We start from the raw sequence: 22402 nt of genomic DNA on the forward strand, positions 1-22402 counted from the left end.
AGTGCTCTTGAAAAAAGTGGCAAAATCACAAAAGGGAAAGCAGTTAAAAATTGATCCAGAATAAAGGAGAATAAGGAGACAGGACAATGAAAAGTGTGATCCTGGGTTGAATTCTGGACCAGAATTAGGATATAGTGGTACTATCTATGAATAAATTCTACAGGTTATACAGTTTTACTTCAACAATTATTTCACAAAAAATTGATAATTATACTGTGGTTATATAGGAGATGTTAACATTTAGGGAATCAGGTAAAGGATATATGGGAAATACTCATACTATTTTTCCAATTTTTTCCCAAGTTTGAAACTATTTCAAAATTAGAAGTTAAAAAAGACAACTAGTTAGAATTTAATTACCATATGTAAAAAAAGGTTATTTTCCCTTTGGGTTAATATGTTATATAAAATATGTTTTGGGCAGCCCCCGTGGCTCAGAGGTTTAGCACCACCTTCAGCCAGGGGCGTGATCCTGGAGACCCGAGATAGAGTCCTACATCGGGCTCCCTGCATGGAGCCTGCTTCTCCCTCTGCCTGTGTCTCTGCCTCTTGCTCTCTGTCTCTCATCAATCAATAAATAAAATCTTTAAAATATATATATATGTTTTAAAGAAAAATCTTTAAAAAAATAAAAATCTTTTCTAATAGTGAGTATATCTAGAACAATGACAATACCAGTGATTTTGCTCTCCATCCTCATACCCTTTTGTGCTCTATTGTGTTTTTCAAATTTCTTTACTGGATTGGTAAGTGCTGATGCATTTATAAACAAAAATACAAGGGTTAGAAAGGAGGTTCTTACTTTTTCTTAGAGTATTAGCCAAATTTAATTTCCATTAAGAAGAATATACATAAAATGTCATTAGCAAACAGTAAATAGCCCCCAGAATATCAAAGCAAATGAACCCCTAATGAGACTTTTATGGACTGCAATTTGAAAATATGCCTGCAGTATGTCTCCTTTGACTTGACCTCACCAAGTATGTGAATGGGAAAGATCAAGCTCTCATAACCCATTCCTCTGTTTTAGACTGTACTACCATGGCCCTCTTCCATGAAAAGAAATGAAGAGAGGTTAACACACAGATATACGGCTTTCATACAAATCATGCATGAAAAATTCCAGTGGTTAAAGGAGAAAAGGGGGCAGGAAGCTGAGGCACAAAGGCTTTCAAATGAGATTCTCATTATTTCCATTTAAGTATTAGAATCCTAAAATATAGTCTAAATTTGAAGCCATTGTTTTTAATGGAATTAAAGAGGTAACTTTTCCAGTTATTCCAACAATCCCCAATAACTCATACTTGTAGGAGAGTAAGCATCATGTCTCAGTCTACAACTAAGGTGATACAGTAAGAGATAGAAAATATTATGTTTAGGGTATGACCTAAGAGAAGTCACTGAACCTCTGAGCTTCAGTTTCTTACCTGTGAAAATAAAAAATCTAGGGTGGATGCTTCTTCAAGCCTGAAGTTCAATGATTGTATAAAGTTCAACTCCCAATTTATTATTTAATTATAAAACTTGTAACACTCTGAAGTCATTTTTAGCAATAACCTCAACAGGAAATTTAATTCCAATATTACAGCACATTGCATAAAGTCAAATTTCTAATCTTGTGAATTAAGCAAGAATAATTCTGTGCAGAGAATATTCCCAGAACTTTCACTTTACTCTGCAGAGCCACGGAGCCTTTTATCATTCCTAGATCTAAAAAAGCAGGTTTTGTTGCCAATAGGAGCCCATCAACTTGCAAATTAGTCTCTTGCTCCCCCTTGTGGCTGGAATGGACTTATTTCTTTGAACTGCAACTTAGTTGCTTCCAACCAATTAGAAAAATGCTTCACCAAAAATGCTAATGAATCGGGCTGTTTCAAGAACTAATTTGCAGACATTTTGACTTAAACTCACCTTCCTATGCTTTACTGATCTACAAGAATACAATTTTAGGTGTCCTATGAATAAGGTCATTTAGTATGAAAAAACAGAGCTACTTAACTTTCAAGGATGGGATCAGAGAGAATTCTCATCACTTAACTGAATACATTTTCTATTAATAAATAAATGGCAAATCCTCACCATTTAACTTCTATAAAGTCAACAACTGAATTAGAGAAAACCACGATATATTAACCTTGGTGTTTAAGGAATATTAAAAATCAAAAACGTAATCCTAATTCCTGCTGACAGCTATAGTAGTTGCTGCTCCCTGAAGTTTTCTCCCAAAATGAATCAAAAAACATCTGCAGAGGGATCCCTGGGTGGCGCAGCGGTTTGGCGCCTGCCTTTGGCCCAGGGCACGATCCTGGAGACCCGGGATCGAATCCCACATCAGGCTCCCAGTGCATGGAGCCTGCTTCTCCCTCTGCCTATGTCTCTGCCTCTGTCTCTTTCTCTCTCTGTGACTATCATAAATAAAAATTAAAAAAAAAAACAAAACATCTGCAGAAAATGCTGACAGCCTGGTGTTCTAGAACATTTTGTATGCATTTCTGAAAAATCAGTTGGTTGAAAGGACTCACAGTTAAGTGGGACGAGGAATTGCTAAGTTAAATCAGGTTCAGAGGAATGTCTGGGTGGCTCAGTGGTTGAGCGTCTACCCTTTGGTTCAGGGTGTGATCCTGGAGTCCTGTGATCTGGAGTCCCGGGACCAAGTGCCGTATCGGGCTTCCTGCATGGAGCCTGCTTCTCCCTATGCCTGTCTGTGTCTCTGTGTGTCTCATGAATAAATAAAATAAAATAATAAAAAAAAAGTAAATGGTAGGAAGTACCAAAGAGAATTTATAGAGCACTAGGTGTTAACTGCTAAAATTGTTCTGACATGCTTAAGGGTTTTCCTCTTCCTCCTCTGAGGCAGAACCCTTTTTAGAGTTGGCATCAACCGTGACCTGGGCTGGTCGCTAACCAAGTATTTCCACCACAAAACACTTGTTTAAAATGCCTCATTTTTTCATAGTTTTTTTAATTTGCACATGCACACTCTATATTATTATGAACTTCCTGGTGGGACTAGATATTATCCGTTGCTTTTTTAAAAAAGGTGAAGTCTTTCACATTCAACCAACATGAAGTCTTTGTTTTTTGTGGTTGTGTTCATTTTCCTAAGTTGTCAAGATTTTTTAAGAAAAGGGGCTTTTGGGCAGCCCAGGTGGCTCAGCGGTTTAGTGCCACCTTCAGCCCAGGATGTGAGTCCCAGGTCGGGCTCCCTGCATGGAGCCTGCTTCTCCCTCTGCCTTTACGCCTCTGCCTTTCTCTCTCTGTCTCTCTCTCTCTGTCTCTAATGAATAAATAAAATCTTTAAGGGGGGGGCTTTTAGTATTTATTATACTTTTTAATAGCACAGGGAGCTTATAAAATAAACATTAAATATAAGAAGTTTAAGCAGTTAATCAAAATTCTTATATTTAACCTCAAAATTAATTAAACCACACCGAAGTAACGATCAGAAGTACAAAAAAAGGTTAAGCAGTATATTTGTTATTTAATATCACCATGGGTGTGTATTAAGTCAGTAATTCTCAAAACATCCTCAAGGTAGATCCTCACTGCCATTTTGAAGATGGGGAAATAAAGCTAGAGATGGAATAACTAGCTCAAAGTCATAAAATGAATAAAAATCTCAAACTCCAAAAGTTTGCACAGCCTGTGCTAGATTCTACCATACCTTTAAAAGGTAGTACATATTTTAGTTTCCTTTATTTTTATTTTTTTTTAAGATTTTATTTATTCATTCATAGACAGAGAGAGAGAAAGAGAGGCAGAGACACAGGCAGAGGGAGAAGCAGGCTGCACGCAGGGAGCCCCATGTGGGACTCGATTCCGGGTCTCCAGGATCACACCCCAGGCTGCAGGCGGCGCCAAACCACTGCACAACCACTGCACCACCGGGGCTGCCCCAGTTTCCTTTATTTTTAGAAAAATTACACGATTATTCTTCAAGTCTTATCCCTTTGATCCAATTACATTGTCTGATAAGCCCCTCTATCAAATAAAAACAACCAAAGGGGAAACTGAAAAGTCAGTCCTCAATATATCACTATTTCTAAACATCTTCCAAACACCTTAGTAAAGTATTCAAATTACTGAATTGAGAACTTGTTAAGTATATTAGAGCCTTCCTATATGTAATACTGCCCTCAACTGTCAATTCCATAGAACTGCATTTTAAAAGTAATGCATTTGGGGGTAAGATTTAATGTCCCTGGGTTAAAGGTGGTCCAAGCAGGTCTACGTTCTAAACTCTGGGCAATGGTGTTTATTATGTTTTCAGAAGCAAAAGAAATATAAGCAGACAAGTTCATCAGTCTTGGATCAGCATGCAGGTGTTTTTCAGAAAAGCATTTGTAGGGCAGCCTGGATGGCTCAGCGGTTTAGCGCCGCCCTCAGCCCAGGGCATGATCCTGGAGACCCGGGATCGAGTCCCATGTCGGGCTCCCTGCATGGAGCCTGCTTCTCCCTCTGCCTGTGTCTCTGCCTCTCTCTCTCTTTGTCTCTCATGAATAAAATCTTTTTTAAAAAATTCAAGTAAATGAAATCCCAATACAAGAAAAATTGAACACTCCTTGCAAATTAAATTCAATTGAGTCTTTCCTATATTAAAATAAATAAATCAACAAGCATATCTACCTACAGGTCAACCCAGTGAGCAAAGTCTTCTTTTGTTTTGTTTAAAGATTTTATTTATTGATTGATGAGAGATACAGAAAGAGGCAGAGACACAGGCAGAGGGAGAAGCAAATTCCATGCAGGGAGCCCAATGTGGGACTGCATCCTGGTACTCCAGGATCACACCCTAAGCCGAAGGCAGACGCGCTCAACCGCTGAGCCACCCAGGCTTCCCAAGCAAAGTCTTATTTTTATTTTGGTCTACTTAACTCTACACACTAACATTTGAGAGATGGTCCTTACATTCTCTACAGTTAACACCACTGTAAGCCATTATTTTTATTTGGGGGAGAAAGGAAGAATGCTCACAATAAATTCTGTGAAAAGAAGGGGCAGCCCGGATGGCTCAGCGGTTTGGCGCTAACTTCAGCCCAGGGCCTGATCCTAGAGACACAAGACTGAGTCCCACGTCAGGCTCCCTGCATGGCGCCTGCTTCTCCCTTTGCCTGTGTCTCTGCCCCCCTTTCTCTGTCTCTCTCATCAATCAATAAATAAAATCTTAAAAAAAAAAATCTATGAAAAGAAAGTCACAAAAAGTTAATATGCTGAAACCTTTTAGTAACCTATTCCAATATAAACAAATGTGCATATCACAGAATCATACTGATACCAAATCAGCTATACATCCATACTTTGTTGCCTCAAGAGTCACACTGCAGCAATAAATAAGCCAAGAGAACACAAAAGAAAACTCTGGCAAGATACAAGACTATTCCATAGGGCTCCTGAATGGCTCAGTTGGTTAAGTTCTGCCTTCTGCTCAGGTCATCATTTTAGGAGCCTGCTTCTCCTTCTCCCTCTGCCTGCAACTCCCCTTGCTTGTGTGTGCGCATGCTTGCACTGTCAAATAAATAAAATCTTAAGAAGACTATTCTATAACATTACTACTTATGTCACATTATCTTACCAGAAAATGCACAACTAAATCAATGACAAGTGGTACTACATTTTTCTGATAGAAGTTTTTCATTCAGAAAGTATAAATGAAGAAGGACCTACTGCACAAAAATGTGAGATGCTGTGGCTAAACATACCATTCCTCCCAAGCCAAATTCAAATTTGTGCTAAAAAATGTGGATATGCTTAATATCAAATTAAATACCACAAATTTCAGTGGTCTGTCCTGTTTTCAAGGAGAATGAAGCTAATCCTCTGAAGTTGAAAAAAAAAAAAAATGAACAAGACTGGGATGCCTGGGTGGCTCAGGGGTTGAGCATCTGCTTTCAGCTCAGGGCGTGATCCCCCAGTCCTGGGATTGAGTCCCACATCAGGCTCCCTGCATGGAGCCTGCTTCTCCCTCTACCTGTGTCTCTGCCTCTGTGTGTTTCACATGAATAAATAAATAAAATCTTTAAAAAAAATGAACAAGATTAAATTCTAAATCAGAGTAATGAAGCAGAAACCCTCAGGCCATAAAGATGAGAATTACAGTGGTTTGCCTTAGGACATAGTAAGAACAAACTAGAGTCAAAGGCTCTCTTGGATTTTGGCAAAATCAAGCGGAACAGAAAGAAATCAGTGTTTCACAGAAATAATCAGAGCTGTATGCAGCACAGAACTGCTAAAATTAAGTCGACAGAAAGGACAGGTAACTTCAAAAAAAAAAGAGAACTCTGGCTTTTAGCATACTGAAACTTACAGCAATTTTAAATCCCCTAAAGAGCAGTGTTCTCAATGTAAAACTATCATACTGAAGAACTACAAGAACCAGGATGAAATTCCTAAAACCTATTATAATTTCAATGGATGATAATAAGTTTTTAAGTGTTTCACATCAGAACATCTACAACTTTAATTAACTTTTTAAAAGAAAATTTCTCATACACACATATATTCTTCACTATGAATATACCAAGGATCACCTACTTTGGGATCAAAAATGTGTAGTCAAATTAATCTCAATAGCCCAGTAACACTATAAAGGCAAAACTATTTCATATATTGGGTTCCCCTTATATGCTAGAAATACTTATCAGCTATGAAAAAACACTATTCATGGGAGGAAAAACCCTAAATCTTTCATAGGTTAAAGCCTCAATTACCAAAACAAGATTAAACAATATATAAACAAAATATAAACAAATGATTAACAAACTATATAATGGAGGACACTGAGAACCTATTCTGATAATAGTAAAAGAAAATGAGTCCAAAAAACCAGACTATATGGGACGTCTGGGTGGCTTGGCAGGTTGAGCGTCTGCCTTTGGCTCAGGGCGTGATCGTGGAGTCCTGGGATCAAGTCCCATATCGGGCTCCCATGAAGAGCCTGCTTCTCCCTCTGCCTGTGTCTCTCTGCCTTTCTCTCTCTCATGAATAAATAAAATCTTAAAAAAAAAAAAAAGAACCAGACTATAAAAGATCAAATCTTCAAAAAAATCTGTAAAATTATAAAAGCGGATTTTCCTTATAAAAACAAGGATTTTTGCATGTTTACCAACCCACCTTTTAAGAAGCAAAATTTGGTGTCACTTTCCATGGGCTTTCAAGTCCCTCACTCCTTAGTTTGTAACATTAACTAGGCATTATACTAGGCATACATATTAGTACAGTACGATCTAACCAGTACCCATCCCTCCTAGTCTCATCTCTTGCAAAATTATCGAAAAAGGCTTCTTTTTAAAAAATATTTATTTATTCATGATAGACAGAGAGAGAGAGAGAGGCAGAGGGAGAAGCAGGCTCCAGTGCTGGGAGCCTGACGCGGGACTTGATCCCGGGACTCCAGGATCACGCCTTGGGCCAAAGGCAGGCGCCAAACCGCTGAGCCACCCAGGGATACCTGAAAAAGGTTTTTAAATAAAGGAAGCAATGTTCCCATTTAATGTTCTAATAAAAAGATCTAGAATGCAACAACTTCTATAAAAGCTTCATGTGCTAGATTAACCAATTTCACTTAATAGATAACCTGGATTATACTATGCTCTTCACTCCTAGGTAAGCAAACACGATAAACACTCATGATTTAGACCTAAATGCTTGAGGACAGATTTTTCAGCTACTCTCTGGAATCTCCCCCCTCAGTTTCTATCAGCAGTTACTATTTCTTAAGATACCTGATTAATAGTCCAGTATTTGTTTCCAAAACCATGCGACTATACTGGCTGTAATTACTTAAAATATTATTTACATGATAGGAAATACAAGCATGAAAAAATACGTTACTATGAAAACAAAATTGAGTGCTTTGGATAACTAAGGTGGGTTTTTTTTTTTTTTTGTAACAAACTAGTTTTCAAAGGAGAGTTATATACAGAAAAATCACTTGAGTTGAAAACTAAAAGTTTAGAAAAATTACACATTTCTAGAGGGAATCTTAACTAACCAACTGCTTAGCAAACATTAGGTTCTCACTCTACTATGCAAACTCAAACTGTATTTTATAAAGGACACACTTTTAGGGGTAGTTAGCAAATCATGTGAAAACACTTTGGCCTCATATTAAAAATGGACAAAAGAACATAGGTTTTAATTTAAAACAAATATTTAAAGCAAGTATGACCATATACTTAAACTATTTTTCATTTAACCAATTAATTAGGATGCTTCCGCTGTACCACTATTGAGGTATACCGCTAGGATTTCTTTACTGATAAAGTTGAGGTTTTTTTTCTTTAAATTTTATTTATTTATTCATGAGATACACAGAGAGAGAGAGAGGCCGAGACACAGACAGAGGGAGAAGCAGGCTCCATGCAGGGAGCCCAACCTGGGACTCGATCCTGGGTTTCCAGGATCATGCTCTGGGCTGAAGGCGGCCCTAAAACACTGAGCCACCCAGGCTGCCCAAAGTTGAGTGTTCTTAAAAGAGAAAAAATGAAGAGCAAAATTACTCTTGGTGAGCTATTAAAACTCTAAGGTAGCTTATAGCTTATTTTTCACCCTTCTAGTTCAAAATGCCTCTGTGGGGGCTGCATACAATTTCTTCCTTTTTCTTGAATAGATTAAGAGTTGAATCATTATTTCCTAAGTGTGCCTGTACTACCTATACTTGAGATTTTAACACACTCTATTCCACTTTTGAACCCTTTTATCTTTTCCTTAGCTCACTTTTAACACGCTAATAATAATCTTCACAGCTCATCACTAAAACTAAACATCTCCAAGTTATCTATCTTCCTAGCACAGGTGAAAAGATTCTTAGTGAAGTACTGCTATACTGAAGGATAGGAAGCCTGCTGCTCTTAATCAAATTGTTGGTTATTCTTCCCCTTCCCACCAAAAAGCAAACACTTGCCTTTCTATTTCCATTCTTTTATTTTCTTCAATTTTCACATCATATACCTCAGACTTTCCAACTATATAAAACACCTCACCAGGTGAAATACTTACTGCTTATCATAGTAAATCTTCAAAAAATACTGAATTTTATTACCAAAAAGGTTCTGTCCAATATATTCCTCCCTGGAAAGAGACTGTAGATATCTATATGCCACAGAAGGTCTTCATATTTTCAAACATACCAAAGCCATTTGACAAAAACATGTAAATATATTAAGTAGTAAAGATGAGTGTAACACTAGAATTCTTTTGAGAAGCCCTTATTCCTTTCTTTTTTCTTTTAAGATTTTATTTATTTATTCATGAGAGACACGGGGCGGGGGGGGGGGGGTCAGAGACACAGGCAGAAGAAGCAGGCTCCATGCAGGGAGCTCGACATGGGACTCAATCCCGGGTCTCCAGGATCACACCCTGGGCTGAAGACAGCGTTAAACTGCTGGGCTACCAGGGCTGCCCGAGAAGCCCTTATTCCAATAAAAGAGCTGCCTAGTGATTTTCAGCTTACAATTCCATGTAGCGGTTTTTAAAGCCCAAGGCACGTATTAATATATTCAGAGCAGCAAAGGCCCAAAAGTTACCTGGTTTCCTGGCTTGTTCCTGCTTAATGGCAGTTCTGTAGGCTATAGATAAAAACCAATGCCCAGCAACCACACCTTAAAACTGTCTTGGACAAATAAAAATGTAGAGAAGCATAAAAAATGGAACTCAAGTTAACTGAATAACTTATTATTACTCAACTACCGTTGCCAAGTGTTTGAAATGATAGAATCAAGATTTTACTGCTTCACCTCCTATAAGCAGTGTTTTCAGATTTTTTAAGTAAACTCTGGAAAATATACTGGTCAGTATGGAATCTCAACCCCACAAAAACACAGTTTTTATGGCTTCTTGGATCTTTTAAATCTTATTTCTGGACTCCGGAGTTAGGAGACTCCTGATTTTCATTCTCCATAACAATCCTATGGGGTAGGGATCCCTGGGTGGCACAGCGGTTTGGCGCCTGCCTTTGGCCCAGGGCGCGATCCTGGAGACCCGGGATCGAATCCCACGTCAGGCTCCCGGTGCATGGAGCCTGCTTCTCCGTCTGCCTGTGTCTCTGCCTCTCTCTCTCTCTGTGTGACTATCATAAATAAATAAAAAAATTAAAAAAAAAAAACAACCAATCCTATGGGGTAGACATTACTGTCATTTAATTGGACTCAGTTTTCTCTCAAAGGGACTAAATGATTTCCTTAGGCCTTGCAACGATTAGATGGTAAAAAGCTATTCTGACTCAAAAAGGTGGTGTTCTTCTTGCACCACTACATTCTTTTTTGAGCTGGAATTAGGTTTTCTAGTATGTATTTTGTCATCCCATGCTTAGGACAAAACTTCCAGTTTTTGGCTTCTTCTTGTGGGTTTATACAGAGGAGGGTAGTAGAGATCACTAGTGCGGAGTCCTTGCCCCACTACCAAGAGAGCTTTTGGTCTAAGATCTGGCAGGAAAGGCAGATAGCATTAGTTCACATACTGCAAACTTCAATTAATAACACAGGGAAGAGCCCCAAGTTCTCTTACAAAAAGAAAAGTCCATGTTGTGAAGAATACACTTGTGACCATTTTCCACAGTAATGCTCTAAAACTCTTGTACAAAGTACAAGACTACCCTTTCTCCGCTTAGTAAATGATATAAACACTTGATAAATCCACGTAACCAGAACGGCAGTAACCATTTGAGAACAGACTAAAGAGTTCTTCAGAAAAACTTAGCTCCTTTTTATGGGAAGAGGTCTTGGCTAGTATGATATAGGTGCTCAACAGAACAATGCAGTCTAGTTTATCACTAACACAACAGACCAGTAAGTTTAATTCTGAAAAGGGATTACCCACTTATTTTTCTCAAATGGAAAAAAAAAAAAAATCAAAGTTCAAAAAAAAACCTAGAAAAATATGATTATGGTTTTTACCATATAAGATCTTAAATTATAAACTTTCACTAATCATCAAGTACATCAAAAAATTTTTTTCTCTAGGAGAAAGGTCAGTTCTGCTATATTTTATTCTTACATTTTACTCAAAAAGGGGAAAAGGAATTCTATGCAAGATGTTTCCAGAGCCAACATGACCTGTATGAAAAAAGATAGGCCTACATGAAAAAGAACAACATGTGTAAATAACTGAATTTTCCAAGATGAAACAGAAAAGGCCTTGGAAAATCAGCAGTGCTGCTGACCTAGTTCTATTACCCTCTTTTTCATAAGAAGCCTTTTTCTTCATTTACCCAGCAAATACTTGAGTAGATACTATATGTTAGGAAGTATAAACTATGCAAATATCACTAGAGCAGAGCTAAAAGATTTGCTTTTAGATAACTAAAAGACCAAGGCTGGAAGCAAAAATTTGTTCCGCTTTTGTATGGTAAAGGAATTAAACTTTCATGTATCTATAGTCTTAAGGTGGAAACTTCATTTAGACTTGGTAAAATGAACGTACTATTCTGAAGGAGAACATGGGTAGTCACCAATATCAAATCCCCTTAATAATTAGATATTATATCTAATAATAAAGAAGCTATTTACAGATCAATCTAAGTATTCCCATCCACTGACCCTATGCAGTATTTTTGTTTTTTGGATAAGGAAACCAAAGGCAAACAAAGTTAAAACTGCTACAGTCTTTTCCTAGGAAAATCCTTGCAATGACAGGAATTTTTATACCTTGTCTGGGGAAAACATGCAAATACCTACCTGGGATAGAAAAGAAGCTTGTTAGTAAAGAGTAAATGTTATTACTATATCCCCTTTTATTCCTAAGATTGGCTTTTGTCTTAAATTATAACTTACAACAAACTCTTGTATTATCTGATCAGGTGCAATAATTGGAGGAAAAACACCAGAGCAAACAAAATTCAGTAACATATACACAGCTATTAGTCACTAAAGAGAGCAAAGGAGAAAAAACCCAGCACATTTTTTTATTATAGAAAGATGTATTTTTGAGTTTTAAATATTCTTATTACCTTAGCAAACCACAGGAGAAACATTTGTTATTTAGCCTCAATAAAAACATGGAATTCCTTTCCCATCTTAAATAAATGATACGTATAAATGTAAAAATTTTAAAAACGAAAACAAAAAACCAAGAGACATTACGTAAGGCTCTGTGAGCCCATGTTAAGATAAAAAAACAATCACTCTTTAAAAGACACCCTGAAGAAAATATCATTTGAGAAAAGTATTTTAATTTAGGACTTAAAGCTATCCCATTAGTAATTAAAAACTTGTATAAAAGAATCTTAATACCAACACCAGCTTAACAAAGCCCCAAACCTAAAACCCCATCATAAATAATCCTCTATTGCTCATTAGTCTTTCCACGAAGAAGTTTCAAAGTAAATGTGCATCTGGATTTCTGAGTCCCAGAATCAATAACCTGTCCAGAGAAAATGGGATAGTCAATACAAGAGCCCTACCATACTGAGACCCAATGTGTAACATGAAGTCCTGCAGGTAATTTAGTAAAATCACTCCTGGTTCATTAAAAAAGAAAAACTATTAATGTTATATATGTTAAATGACTGGATCTTCTACCATTTATCCTAAGATTTAAACTTTTCTGAGTGAGAAATCTATCATTTTAAGAAAGTAGATTAATAGGAATTAAAATGCAATGTTCAATTTTTTAAAGTTTTTTAGAGAAGCAGTGCTTCAACACAGTATTTACTAAATTCTTAAAATATTTGATTGAAACTAGAAAAATCATTTGATTTACTCTTTTATTGTGGTTGTCAGTGTTCAAAGTTGACTTTAACACTTAAATGCAGGAAGAGGCAAAAAGCAACTCTGAAGCCACAATTTTCTGCATAGCTGATACTTTACACTATAGTGGCTAAACCAGGGAAGGGTATTAGGTCTACAATGAGTCTCCCAATTACATCTCTCTTACAAGATGTGTAAAACTCCTGCATCTACTGACATAGTTAAGAAAATGAGCTCTAAAACTACTGCAAATGTTTTAACCACAACTGAAATAAGTTTTATTTATTTCATTTAATAGAAAATACACCACCAGTCTTTTTCAGTCTACCTGAACTGATAATCAGTACTGTATTTATTTTATACAAACTTGACTACAACTGTTTTTAATATCTTTTAGTAAGGACTCCTAGAAGACTTCAAAATTTAGAACACTCAATTTTTTTTTAGAAGAAAGGAAAAACCAAAAGAAAAAAGTTGAGAGTAACATCTGATAATCATTATAGGAACCCTATCTTATAATGAAGCTGGACTGAATGTTTCTCACCAGTACATCATTGCAGATATCTCTTAGCTCGGTCTCAATTTTCTCTCTGTATTCTCGAGCCATCTGCTGTTTTTTCTCAGCACCTTCCGTCTTTTGCTCAATACTTGAGACGACCCTCCAAGATGACCTACGGGCTCCTACAACATTTTTATAAGCAACTGAGAGAAGATTCCTCTCCTCATTGGATAATTCAGCTCCTTGCTCAGTTACGGACTTCATGCAGGCTGCCATGTCATCATATCGCTCAGCCTGCTCGGCCAGTTTGGCCTTCTGCACCAGCTCATTTTTATCCATGACTGGATGCTCTGTAGGGGGAAAAAAGTAGCATTTAGACATTTTTTTTCCATCAAAATGAAAGGCTCAAAATTATACCTTTTGTAAATAACTATTAATACCTCAAACCTCACTGCCTATAGAAGAGTCTTCACACGAGGAATTTAATACCTCACAAAAATATGACTGACTAGAATGGGGGAGCGGGGCATACTCAGCATTCAGGGGACAAATTTAAAGCCATTAACATAAAGCGAAAGAGAAGCAAAACTATAATTGCATGAAATCACCTTTGTTCAGAAGATTCTAATTTCACATAAAGCCAATGTATATTGGCTCAAAATCCAACCCTTACCTTACCTGGCCAAAATCTCAATTCCAATATCGTAAGTAATCCAAAATTAAGCAGTTGTTTTTTTAGTGAAAGCATTGTTGACGAACATTACAACCTCTACCGTACTTCCAGAATCATGATTCAGGTCAGTTTAATGTAATTCATGGCTTTTTACTTTAATAATACCTACTATTGTTGTCAGAAGTGTTTAAATGTTATTAGTATTACCCCCACCCCAAACCCACTGATCTCTGCAACACTTGCCAGCTGATCACAGCATGACAATTTTCTGGGAGAATGGGCCAAATTGCTTGATTTAAGGCACTGTGAACATAAAACACGCACCCACAATCGTAGCAGACCCTAAAGTCTCATTTACCTGTACCTTATTACATGCATAGACGCTTAAAAATTACCTCTATGAGTTGTGCAACTTCTTTACCATCATATATATAGGAGCACTAAAATGTGTATATTAAGAGCTTCTAGTGTGAATACTGTTTTCCATGTAACTGTTTCCAGTCTACATGTAGAATTACTGCATTGTTTCTAGTAGTCAAAATTTAATTATCACTTAAGCTGCCTTTACCATAACTTCTCACCTAGCTCTCTCATTTTAAAGCTCCCCAGACCTTTTCATTTACCCTATACTTTTCCTGAAAGATATCCCTTTGAAAGGTGCTAAAATAGCACAGAAAGATACTAACCCATAACTGATCCCACAAAATAAATTATTTTAAAGATAAATATACAACCTGAAGTGCTCTATTAAAAGGTGAACAGAAGAGCCAGTGCCCCTCTGAGAACTGACAACCCAGTATCATCACAACCTTTACCTTGCCAGGGAAATCCCATAATACTTTTCTTTTAAAGTCAAACCAGAACAGCTTGCTTACTTGCGAGATATACCGTATCAGTGCAAACCTATTTAAAATATAAGATCACATACATACCCGCCACCCCCACACACACACCCTGAAATTACTAATTTCCCCCTTAGGAACTCAAAATGCTTTCCGATTAATGGTGCTTCTAACGAAAAATTATCAAACACAAGTACAAAGGTTTGTCTCCCCAGCGCCTCGAGCACGAGGGGAAGTGCAGCAGGCTTCTCACAGAGTAGCTAGGGCTCCAAGGCCTCGCCTCGGTCTTGCGGCGAGCACTCACCGCACCCATTTAACCCTTAACCGACGTGAGACGTCGAACGAGGTGAAACCAATGCGGGCAGACCTTGACTTTCAAGTGCAAACCCTTCGGAGCGCGCTACGCTACCCGCAGCCACCCTTCCTTGGCTCCGCCCAAGTCCCCGATTCTCCCTCTTTGTCATGGCGGATCTGTGTCAAGGAGCCCAACCTACTGCTGAGCGTTAATTCCCCCCACCAGAGCGAGAGGGAGGAGCAGCCCGCCCCCGCCCAAGCAGGGGGAACGGGGGGGAACGGGGGGGAGCCGCCCGCCCGCCCGCCCGCCCCGGGGGCAGAGACGCCAGCGCCGCCCGCAGAAGCGGAACCGCGGCCGGCCGCGCGGCGGACACACCCCACTCTCCCCCCGCGTCTCCGCCGCCACCGGACACCGCTGGTGCTCATTTGGTCCAGGAGGACGGACAGCTGCAGCAGGTGGGGGAGGGGGCGAGAGCCACACCCAGGCGAGCTGGGCCGCCGCCGGCTGTTCGGCTCAGCCTCGCCCGCCCCCAAAGGGGGCCACGGGCTCAGGAGCCGGCACAGGGACCCTCACGTTCAAGCCCACCCGGCGGGCGAGCAAGACGCCAGCCCACCGCCTTCCCCACCCCCTCCTCTTCTCCGTCCCCACCGGGGCTCGGAGCCCCCCACTCACCCTGAGGAGAAAAAAAAACAAAAAACAGAAAACCACTCAGCCCCATCCCCCACCCCACCGAGGAACCCAGGAAACTCGGCCCCAGGTCCCAAGCCAGCCCCACCCGGAGCCGGCTCCCCATCGGGCCAGAACGAGGCCTCGCCTCGAGTACCTGGCGGGCGCCGCCGGGCCGGCCTCGGCTCGCGGCCGGGTCCCCAGGCCCTGCCCTGCCGTCGCGCCGCCGCCCGGGTGGGGGAGGGCTGGGAGGGCCGAGCCGCCGCCGCAACGCGGGGCGCGGAGGCTGCGCCGAGGAGCGGGCGGGAGAGGCAGGGGGAGGGGAGGGCGGCGAGGGGAGGGGGCGGCCTCACCTGCGCCACTGCAGTGCCCGCAGCCGCCGAGCCATTATCTCGGGCGGGAGCGGGGAGCCGGGCGGCGACAGGGAAGGGGGCGCCGGGGGCGCCGGGGGGACGGATCGCGCCCCGCGGAGCCTCGGTCACCGCCGGGAGCCGGCGGCCGGGCGGGCCCCTGGGGACCTCGCGTGTGGGTGCCCTTTCCACCCCCGGGGACGAGGACCGGGAACCCGCGCTTATCGGGGCCAAGGCGTCGATCCGGAAGCAAGGAGCCCGAGGCGGCCCGAGCCGCCCGCCCGAACCGAGCGGAAAAGAAGCCGCCGCCCGTCTCCGCCTGAGGAGACTCCGCCTCAGCCCAGCGCGGCTACCGCCGGGCGAGCGGGGCCGGCCCCCACGCTTTCAGAAGGCAGGTCCGGGAAAGGAAGAAGTGGGACGCGGCGGCGGCGGCGGCGGCGGCCCGGTCTCTTACCTGTGTCCGGAGTGGGTGGCGGCGGACGGACGGGCGCTCAGCGGTCTCTGGGCGGCAGCGGCGCGGCTGAGACTCTGTCCGTGGATCTGGCTGCTCACAGGCTACAGCGGCTCCGCAGACACGGGGTTTCCTCCAATCACCAGCCCCGACAGCAGGGGCACCACACGCACGATGACGTCAAACGCTGCTATGGCAACCGTTGATTGGTGCCCACAGCTCTGGGGGCCCAGTGCAACCGCCGCTCCCTAGCGCGCGCGTCCTGCCCGCCCGCGCTAGAGGGCGAGCGGGGGAGCGCGCCGCCTCTCCTGCGACCAGCACTCCTCCCCGCCCCGCTCAGCTTCCAGCTTCTCTGCTCTTGGGAGAGTGAGCCTGGCCAGGAAGCTCCTTCCTTTCTTTTCCCTCCTCTCCACCACTACCTTCCTACCTCCCCTTCTCGAATCCCCCGCAACCTCCCCAGGCTCGCTCTTCCTCTAAAGCAGCAAGGAGATTCCTCCCCACCCCCACCTTAGCTTTCCGTGCGGCCCTTCTGCGCCTGCGCCAGTCACTCCCTCTAGAAGGGGCTCCGGTTCAGCAACATCCGGGACCTTTCACATCCCCCCACCCCTCCCCGCTCCCAGGCCCGCCCCGCCCTCCGTGCTTCGCGGTGGCAACTGCCTCCTGCGCCGGCCCGGGGCTGGGTTACGCGGGTGGCTCCGCAGCTCTGGCATTGTGATCAAGATTTGGGGGTGGCGGGGGAGGGCGCGGTCAGGCGGCCGGGGGGGGGGGGAACGGTGTGGCGCGCTTCCCCCCGCGCCCCGCAGCCCGCCGCACCCCGTCGCCAGGCGGGGCCAACCTGAGCGCGCGGCCCCTCCCTCCTCTGCCGCCGCGGCTTTACCTGCTGGCTCGCGGAGAGCGGCCTTAGACCTTTTAAGGCTCGGAATAGAAAGTGAGGAGTCCGGCCCCGCGGGATGGGTTGAGTGACGGGAAAGGTTTCCAATCCGAGACTCGGGATCTGTGCGCAGTGACAGCTGCGGGGGGACAATGGAGGCGCGAGGTGGGGCGGGTGGGGCGGGGCCGGCGGGAGGTGAGGCCTGGGGGGAGAGGCCGCTGCTTGGAGAAAGCCTGCAAGCCTGCAGCTCCTGCGGGGAAACGGCTTCCTTCTTGCATGGAGGGTTCGGGTGATCGCGGAGGCCTCAGCACGAAGAGAGGCAGAGAGCAGAGGTCGGACGGTACCGACTCGTTTCTTGGAGACTCGATGTTTTCTATCCAAATAAAGCGTCCGCTTGAAGACATCGCGCTGCAGTGATTTAAACATACAGATATTTGCCTGTTTTCTCCTGAAGCAGGGTGTGAGGGACGTGGTAGTTCCCAGCGCCCCGGTTAACTCAGCGGGCAGTGGAAGAGGGCTGCAGGCAGGGCACGGAGCCGGGACCCGGAGCCAAGAAGAGGGGGAAAGAGGAGAGCGGATATTGCAGGTGCCGCACCAACGGGCCAACCTAAACCGGCAGAGCCTCGCCTCCACCCAGTCAACTTAAGGAAGTTCAAAGAGAGACAAGCACAGTGTGGAATGCCTCTGCCTCTCCTCCCTTTAAATGTTGGAGCTAAGATGTGCTTGGATGACCTGCAAAACCAGTTGCAAATCTCACCTAGAGTTTATAGTTAGCAATGAGAGCTCAGAACTCTGCCTACTATCCTTGGCAAACTCCGTTTTGGTCTTACTGATTTTTCCAACATATCCTTTTAAAAAATCCTTTCATCCTAATACGTGTACTCTTTAATGCCCATCCTTTTATTTCCCCCGTCTCCCATCTACCTCCCCCATCGTAACTATCTATCAGTTTGTTGTTCTCTGTAGTCAAGAGTGGGTTTCTTGGTTGGTCTCTTCCCCCCCCCCCCCCGCCCCAACATATCTTTATTGAGCATCTAGTAGGGGGCCTGCCTTAGGGCACAACTGACAAAGAAGACTCACAAAACAGTTCAGCCTCAAGTTGTGCAGAGGATTGAATTTATCACCAGTAGACACATAAAATCTTTCCTCACTCTTCCAGCTCCTTGTCTGTTCTGTATGTTGTTGGACACACTGTTTCTGCCACAGACCATTTTACAAATTAGTTTTGCCTGAGGTTCCAGCTGGCATTTAGATAGTAAAGTATAAACCCAGAAGAGAGTTTTCCAGTGGCCAGTTCAGTTCAGAGTGTTTTATTTTCTCTCAATCTTCTGCATCAGAGCAGATTCATACTAGACTTAATGGATGAACAAATTGATGAGGGTTATTTTTTCTGAGACATTAGAGTCATGGTACTTTGACTCCCAAGTAAATTTTTTCAGAGAGTGACTCACTTAATATTTCAACACCCTCCCCTTTTAAAATTTGTCTTTGGTTTTCTGCTAGACGTGGCACCAGAAATTTGACAGAAATTAGGGGTGCCTGGCTGGCTCAGTCTGAAGAGCATATAACTCTTGATCTCCAGGTAATGAGTTCAAGCCCCATGTGGGGTACAGTGATTAAATAAATACAACTTTTTTTTAAAAAGAAGGTATTAAAAATAATAATAAAATTTAAAAAATTAAAAAGCTACTAAATCTTACTTAAAATGGAAGTTGTTTCTCTAATCTCAATTATGTGTCTAGATAGAATATATGCCTTTTTGTTTTAGAGGACATTTAGGGATCTCTCTGCACCAATAAATTGTGGATTTGCTTTAGGAAACAGTTAAATTAGGTGTTTGCTTCTTGTTTTAACTAACAAGGCATGTGTGTGTGAAACAATAGGAATTACTGGATTTTAGATACTCAAGGAATTTGAGCTCATGAAATAAAGGTGTCATAAGGTTGCAGGGAAACAAGAATAGAGAAACTCATGAAGGCCCCACGTGATAAGTATTTTGAGGAATAGGAACATAATGGCAAGGATAATGGCAAAACAATAAAGAGGCCCTATGAACTTGAACTAAGGAAAACTACTCAGAGAATTTCATGTAGCCTCACCTGTTTTATTTTCTTCCCTGCTCAGCTTTGTTGCTTCAGTCAACTTGCTCAACCTTCTATGCCTTAATTGCCACATCAATAAAATACTGGTAATAAAAACACTTAACTCATCAAGTGGTGTTGAGGATTAAATGCAATTTTCTATATATGTAATATATAAGATATAGGTATCTTATATAAGTATAATTATGTAGGACCTATCTTATTACATAATTATAAGAGATATACAAGTAATTATAATCATATATATATAGCTTAGCATCATTCCTTGCACAAAGTAATTGAACTATGATTATTCATTTATAAGTGGACATATCTGATGTCTACTGTTCAAAGAGTTGTGAAGATAAAATGAATGATATATTTGAAATGTCCTTAAAAAGTGAGGGCACCTGGGTGGTACAATCAGTTAAGCGTCTGACTCTTGGTTTCTGCACAGGTCGTGATCTTAAGATCGTGAGATTGAGCCCCTTGTCGGACTCTGCTCAAGGTACACCCTGCTTGAGATTCTCCCTCTCCCAATGCCCCTACCAGTTGTGCTTTCTCTCTCAAATAAATAAATAAAAATCTTTTTTTTTTTAAAGTGGGATATAAAGATGTTCCCTCTGGAAACACAAGCTTGTGTTAGTTTGTTAGCACTAATGAGACTTAAGGGATGAGACAATAAATAGGCTCCACTCACCTACAAGGGACAGTCATGACCTCTTCAGATCTATGCTATACATTAAAATAAGAGTTCAGGAGAATTTGCAAAGGCGCATTATTCAAATTGGAAAAACCTCAAAAGATGTACTCTACTGATGAAACAGCAGTTACATGATCTTTTAAGTTTAATTACAATTTGGTCAGGTTAAAAAAAATTTTGGTCAGGTTATAATCTTACTCTAACATTATGATTTAATTGGAGAAATGCAGCATAGTGCAGCGGGCTTTGGAATCAGAATTGCGTACAAATCTTGGTTTGTCTATAAGAGCTATGTGACCTTAGGCTAAATTGGACATACTAATACCCAATTCCATCAGATTATTGCAAGCATTAAGTAGAAAGTAAGGAGAGAGCTCCACATAGTGCTCTAGATCACAATTACCTATTGTTGGAATAATCTGGAGTTTGTGGCAGAGACAAACTAGTTAGTTCTTCACCAAACCCATTCTGCTCTATCAGAGCCACGCTGGATTCCATGGCATGGGTCTCCCTTGCTGTTCTGTGTGGCCATGTGAGTAAGCACTAACTAATGTTATATGACCAAAGTGATATGGTCCACTTGCAAGCCTGTGCCATAAAATCTTCTGATTTGAACCTCTGTTCAGTCCCTGAAAAGAACTGTCTCTGCCAAGTGAATCGAGAGGATCTCAAGGCTTTAGAGGAGAGTGGGAACATGAAATGAAAGGAGCTGAATCTCTGAAAACCTATTCCCTGATCATTTTAGACTTTATTGAGGGATAACTTCTAATTTTTAAGCCATTGAGATTTAGGTTTATCTCTTGTAACAGCTATCACTATAATACCTGTAAATGCCATTGGCAGTGCAAAGCATGGGAAACATTAAAAAAGAAAAGGAAAGGAAAAAAAAAGGAGGAAAAAGAAATGAAGTTAAGGAGTAAGTAAAAGTAGCATTTCCTCTCAATTCTAAATCAAACTGATAGTCTCACTACTTACTCTTTTTTAAAAATTTACTATTTACGTACAAAAAAATGAAAAATAGAGCTACCATATGATCCAGTAATCACACCACTGGATATTTACCCAAAGAATACAAAAACACTAATTTGAAATGATATATGCACCCCTATGTTAATTGCAGCATTATTTACAATAACCAAGATATGGAACCAACCCAAGTAGCCATAGATAAATGAATGGAGGAAAAAGAAGTGGATTCAAGAAGGGATGTTACTTAGCCATAAAGGAGAATACAATCCTCCCATTTACAGCAACATAGATGAATCTAGAGTGTGTAATACTAAGCAAAATAAATCAGAGAAAAACAAATACCATATGATTTCACTCATATGTGGAATTTAAGAAACACAACAAGAGGGACACCTGGGTGGCTCAGTGGTTGAGCTTCTGCCTTTGGCTCAGAGCGTGATCCCAGAGTTCCGGGGTCAAGTCTCTCATCGGGCTCCCGGCATGGAGCCTGCTTCTCCCTCTTCCTGTGTCTCTGCCTCTTTGTGTCTCTCATGAATAAATAAAAATCTTTTTTTTTTTTAAGTAAAATCTCACTGGAGACAAGAAAGCATTAAAATAGACTCTGTTGGGGATCCCTGGGTGGCACAGCGGTTTGGCGCCTGCCTTTGGCCCAGGGCGCGATCCTGGAGACCCGGGATCGAATCCCATGTCGGGCTCCCAGTGCGTGGAGCCTGCTTCTCCCTCTGCCTATGTCTCTGCCTCTCTCTCTCTCTCACTGTGTGCCTATCATAAATAAAATTAAATTTAAAAAAATAGACTCTGTTGATAATCAAATCAGTAATTTATAGCTTGAGTATGAGTATTTTTTCAGGGAAACTTCCTCACCTTTCTATGGATAGTGCTTACAGCTCAGATTCAAACACAACTAGCTGTTACTTCACTGTGCTTCACTGTTACTGCATTTGGTGTCAATGTCTGTCCTGATACTATGAGCTCTTTCAGGGAGGGACCATGATCTACACATTTTTATCCCTAGTGAGCAACATAACTCCTAACCTGTGAGCCCTCAATAAGTGCTTGATGAATGTATGAAATGAGAGCTCAAAATTAGGTTGGTTCTGTTAACATTTTTGTTTTTTTTTAATCATTGTGCAGAAAACCCCATCTATGACTAAAATATCATAGAACATAGGGCTAGAGTGTGGGATGTGAGGCTAGAGTTAAAAGGTATGGTTTGAAAAAATAATTTTTTTTAGAAAAACAAAGCTAAAGTAATAGACAAAGGAATGAGGATGACATCAAGAGTAAATTAATTAATTTATTTAGTTCAGGTTTTATTT

General features: G+C 41.6%; 1 protein-coding gene across 3 annotated transcripts in view; it reads right to left on the reverse strand.

The window, feature by feature from the left end:
- The window catches only part of YWHAZ (tyrosine 3-monooxygenase/tryptophan 5-monooxygenase activation protein zeta), a 36547-nt gene extending 19090 nt beyond the window's left edge, over positions 1-17457 (reverse strand). The window contains exons 1-3 of one of the 3 annotated variants that reach the window (XM_055303363.1): positions 17337-17457; positions 16463-16646; positions 13228-13532 (exon numbers count right to left, since the gene is read on the reverse strand). In XM_055303363.1, coding sequence (XP_055159338.1) covers positions 13228-13521 — 294 coding nt within the window. In that variant the 5' untranslated portion in view covers positions 13522-13532; positions 16463-16646; positions 17337-17457. Of the gene's footprint in view, positions 1-13227; positions 13533-16462; positions 16882-17336 lie in introns of those variants that run through there. The other 2 variants (XM_055303362.1, XM_055303360.1) reach the window with 2 other exon arrangements.
- Between the last annotated feature and the right edge of the window lie 4945 nt (positions 17458-22402).

Source organism: Nyctereutes procyonoides, unplaced genomic scaffold (genome assembly GCF_905146905.1).
Source record: "Nyctereutes procyonoides isolate TBG_1078 unplaced genomic scaffold, NYPRO_anot_genome, whole genome shotgun sequence".
NCBI lineage: Eukaryota > Metazoa > Chordata > Mammalia > Carnivora > Canidae > Nyctereutes > Nyctereutes procyonoides.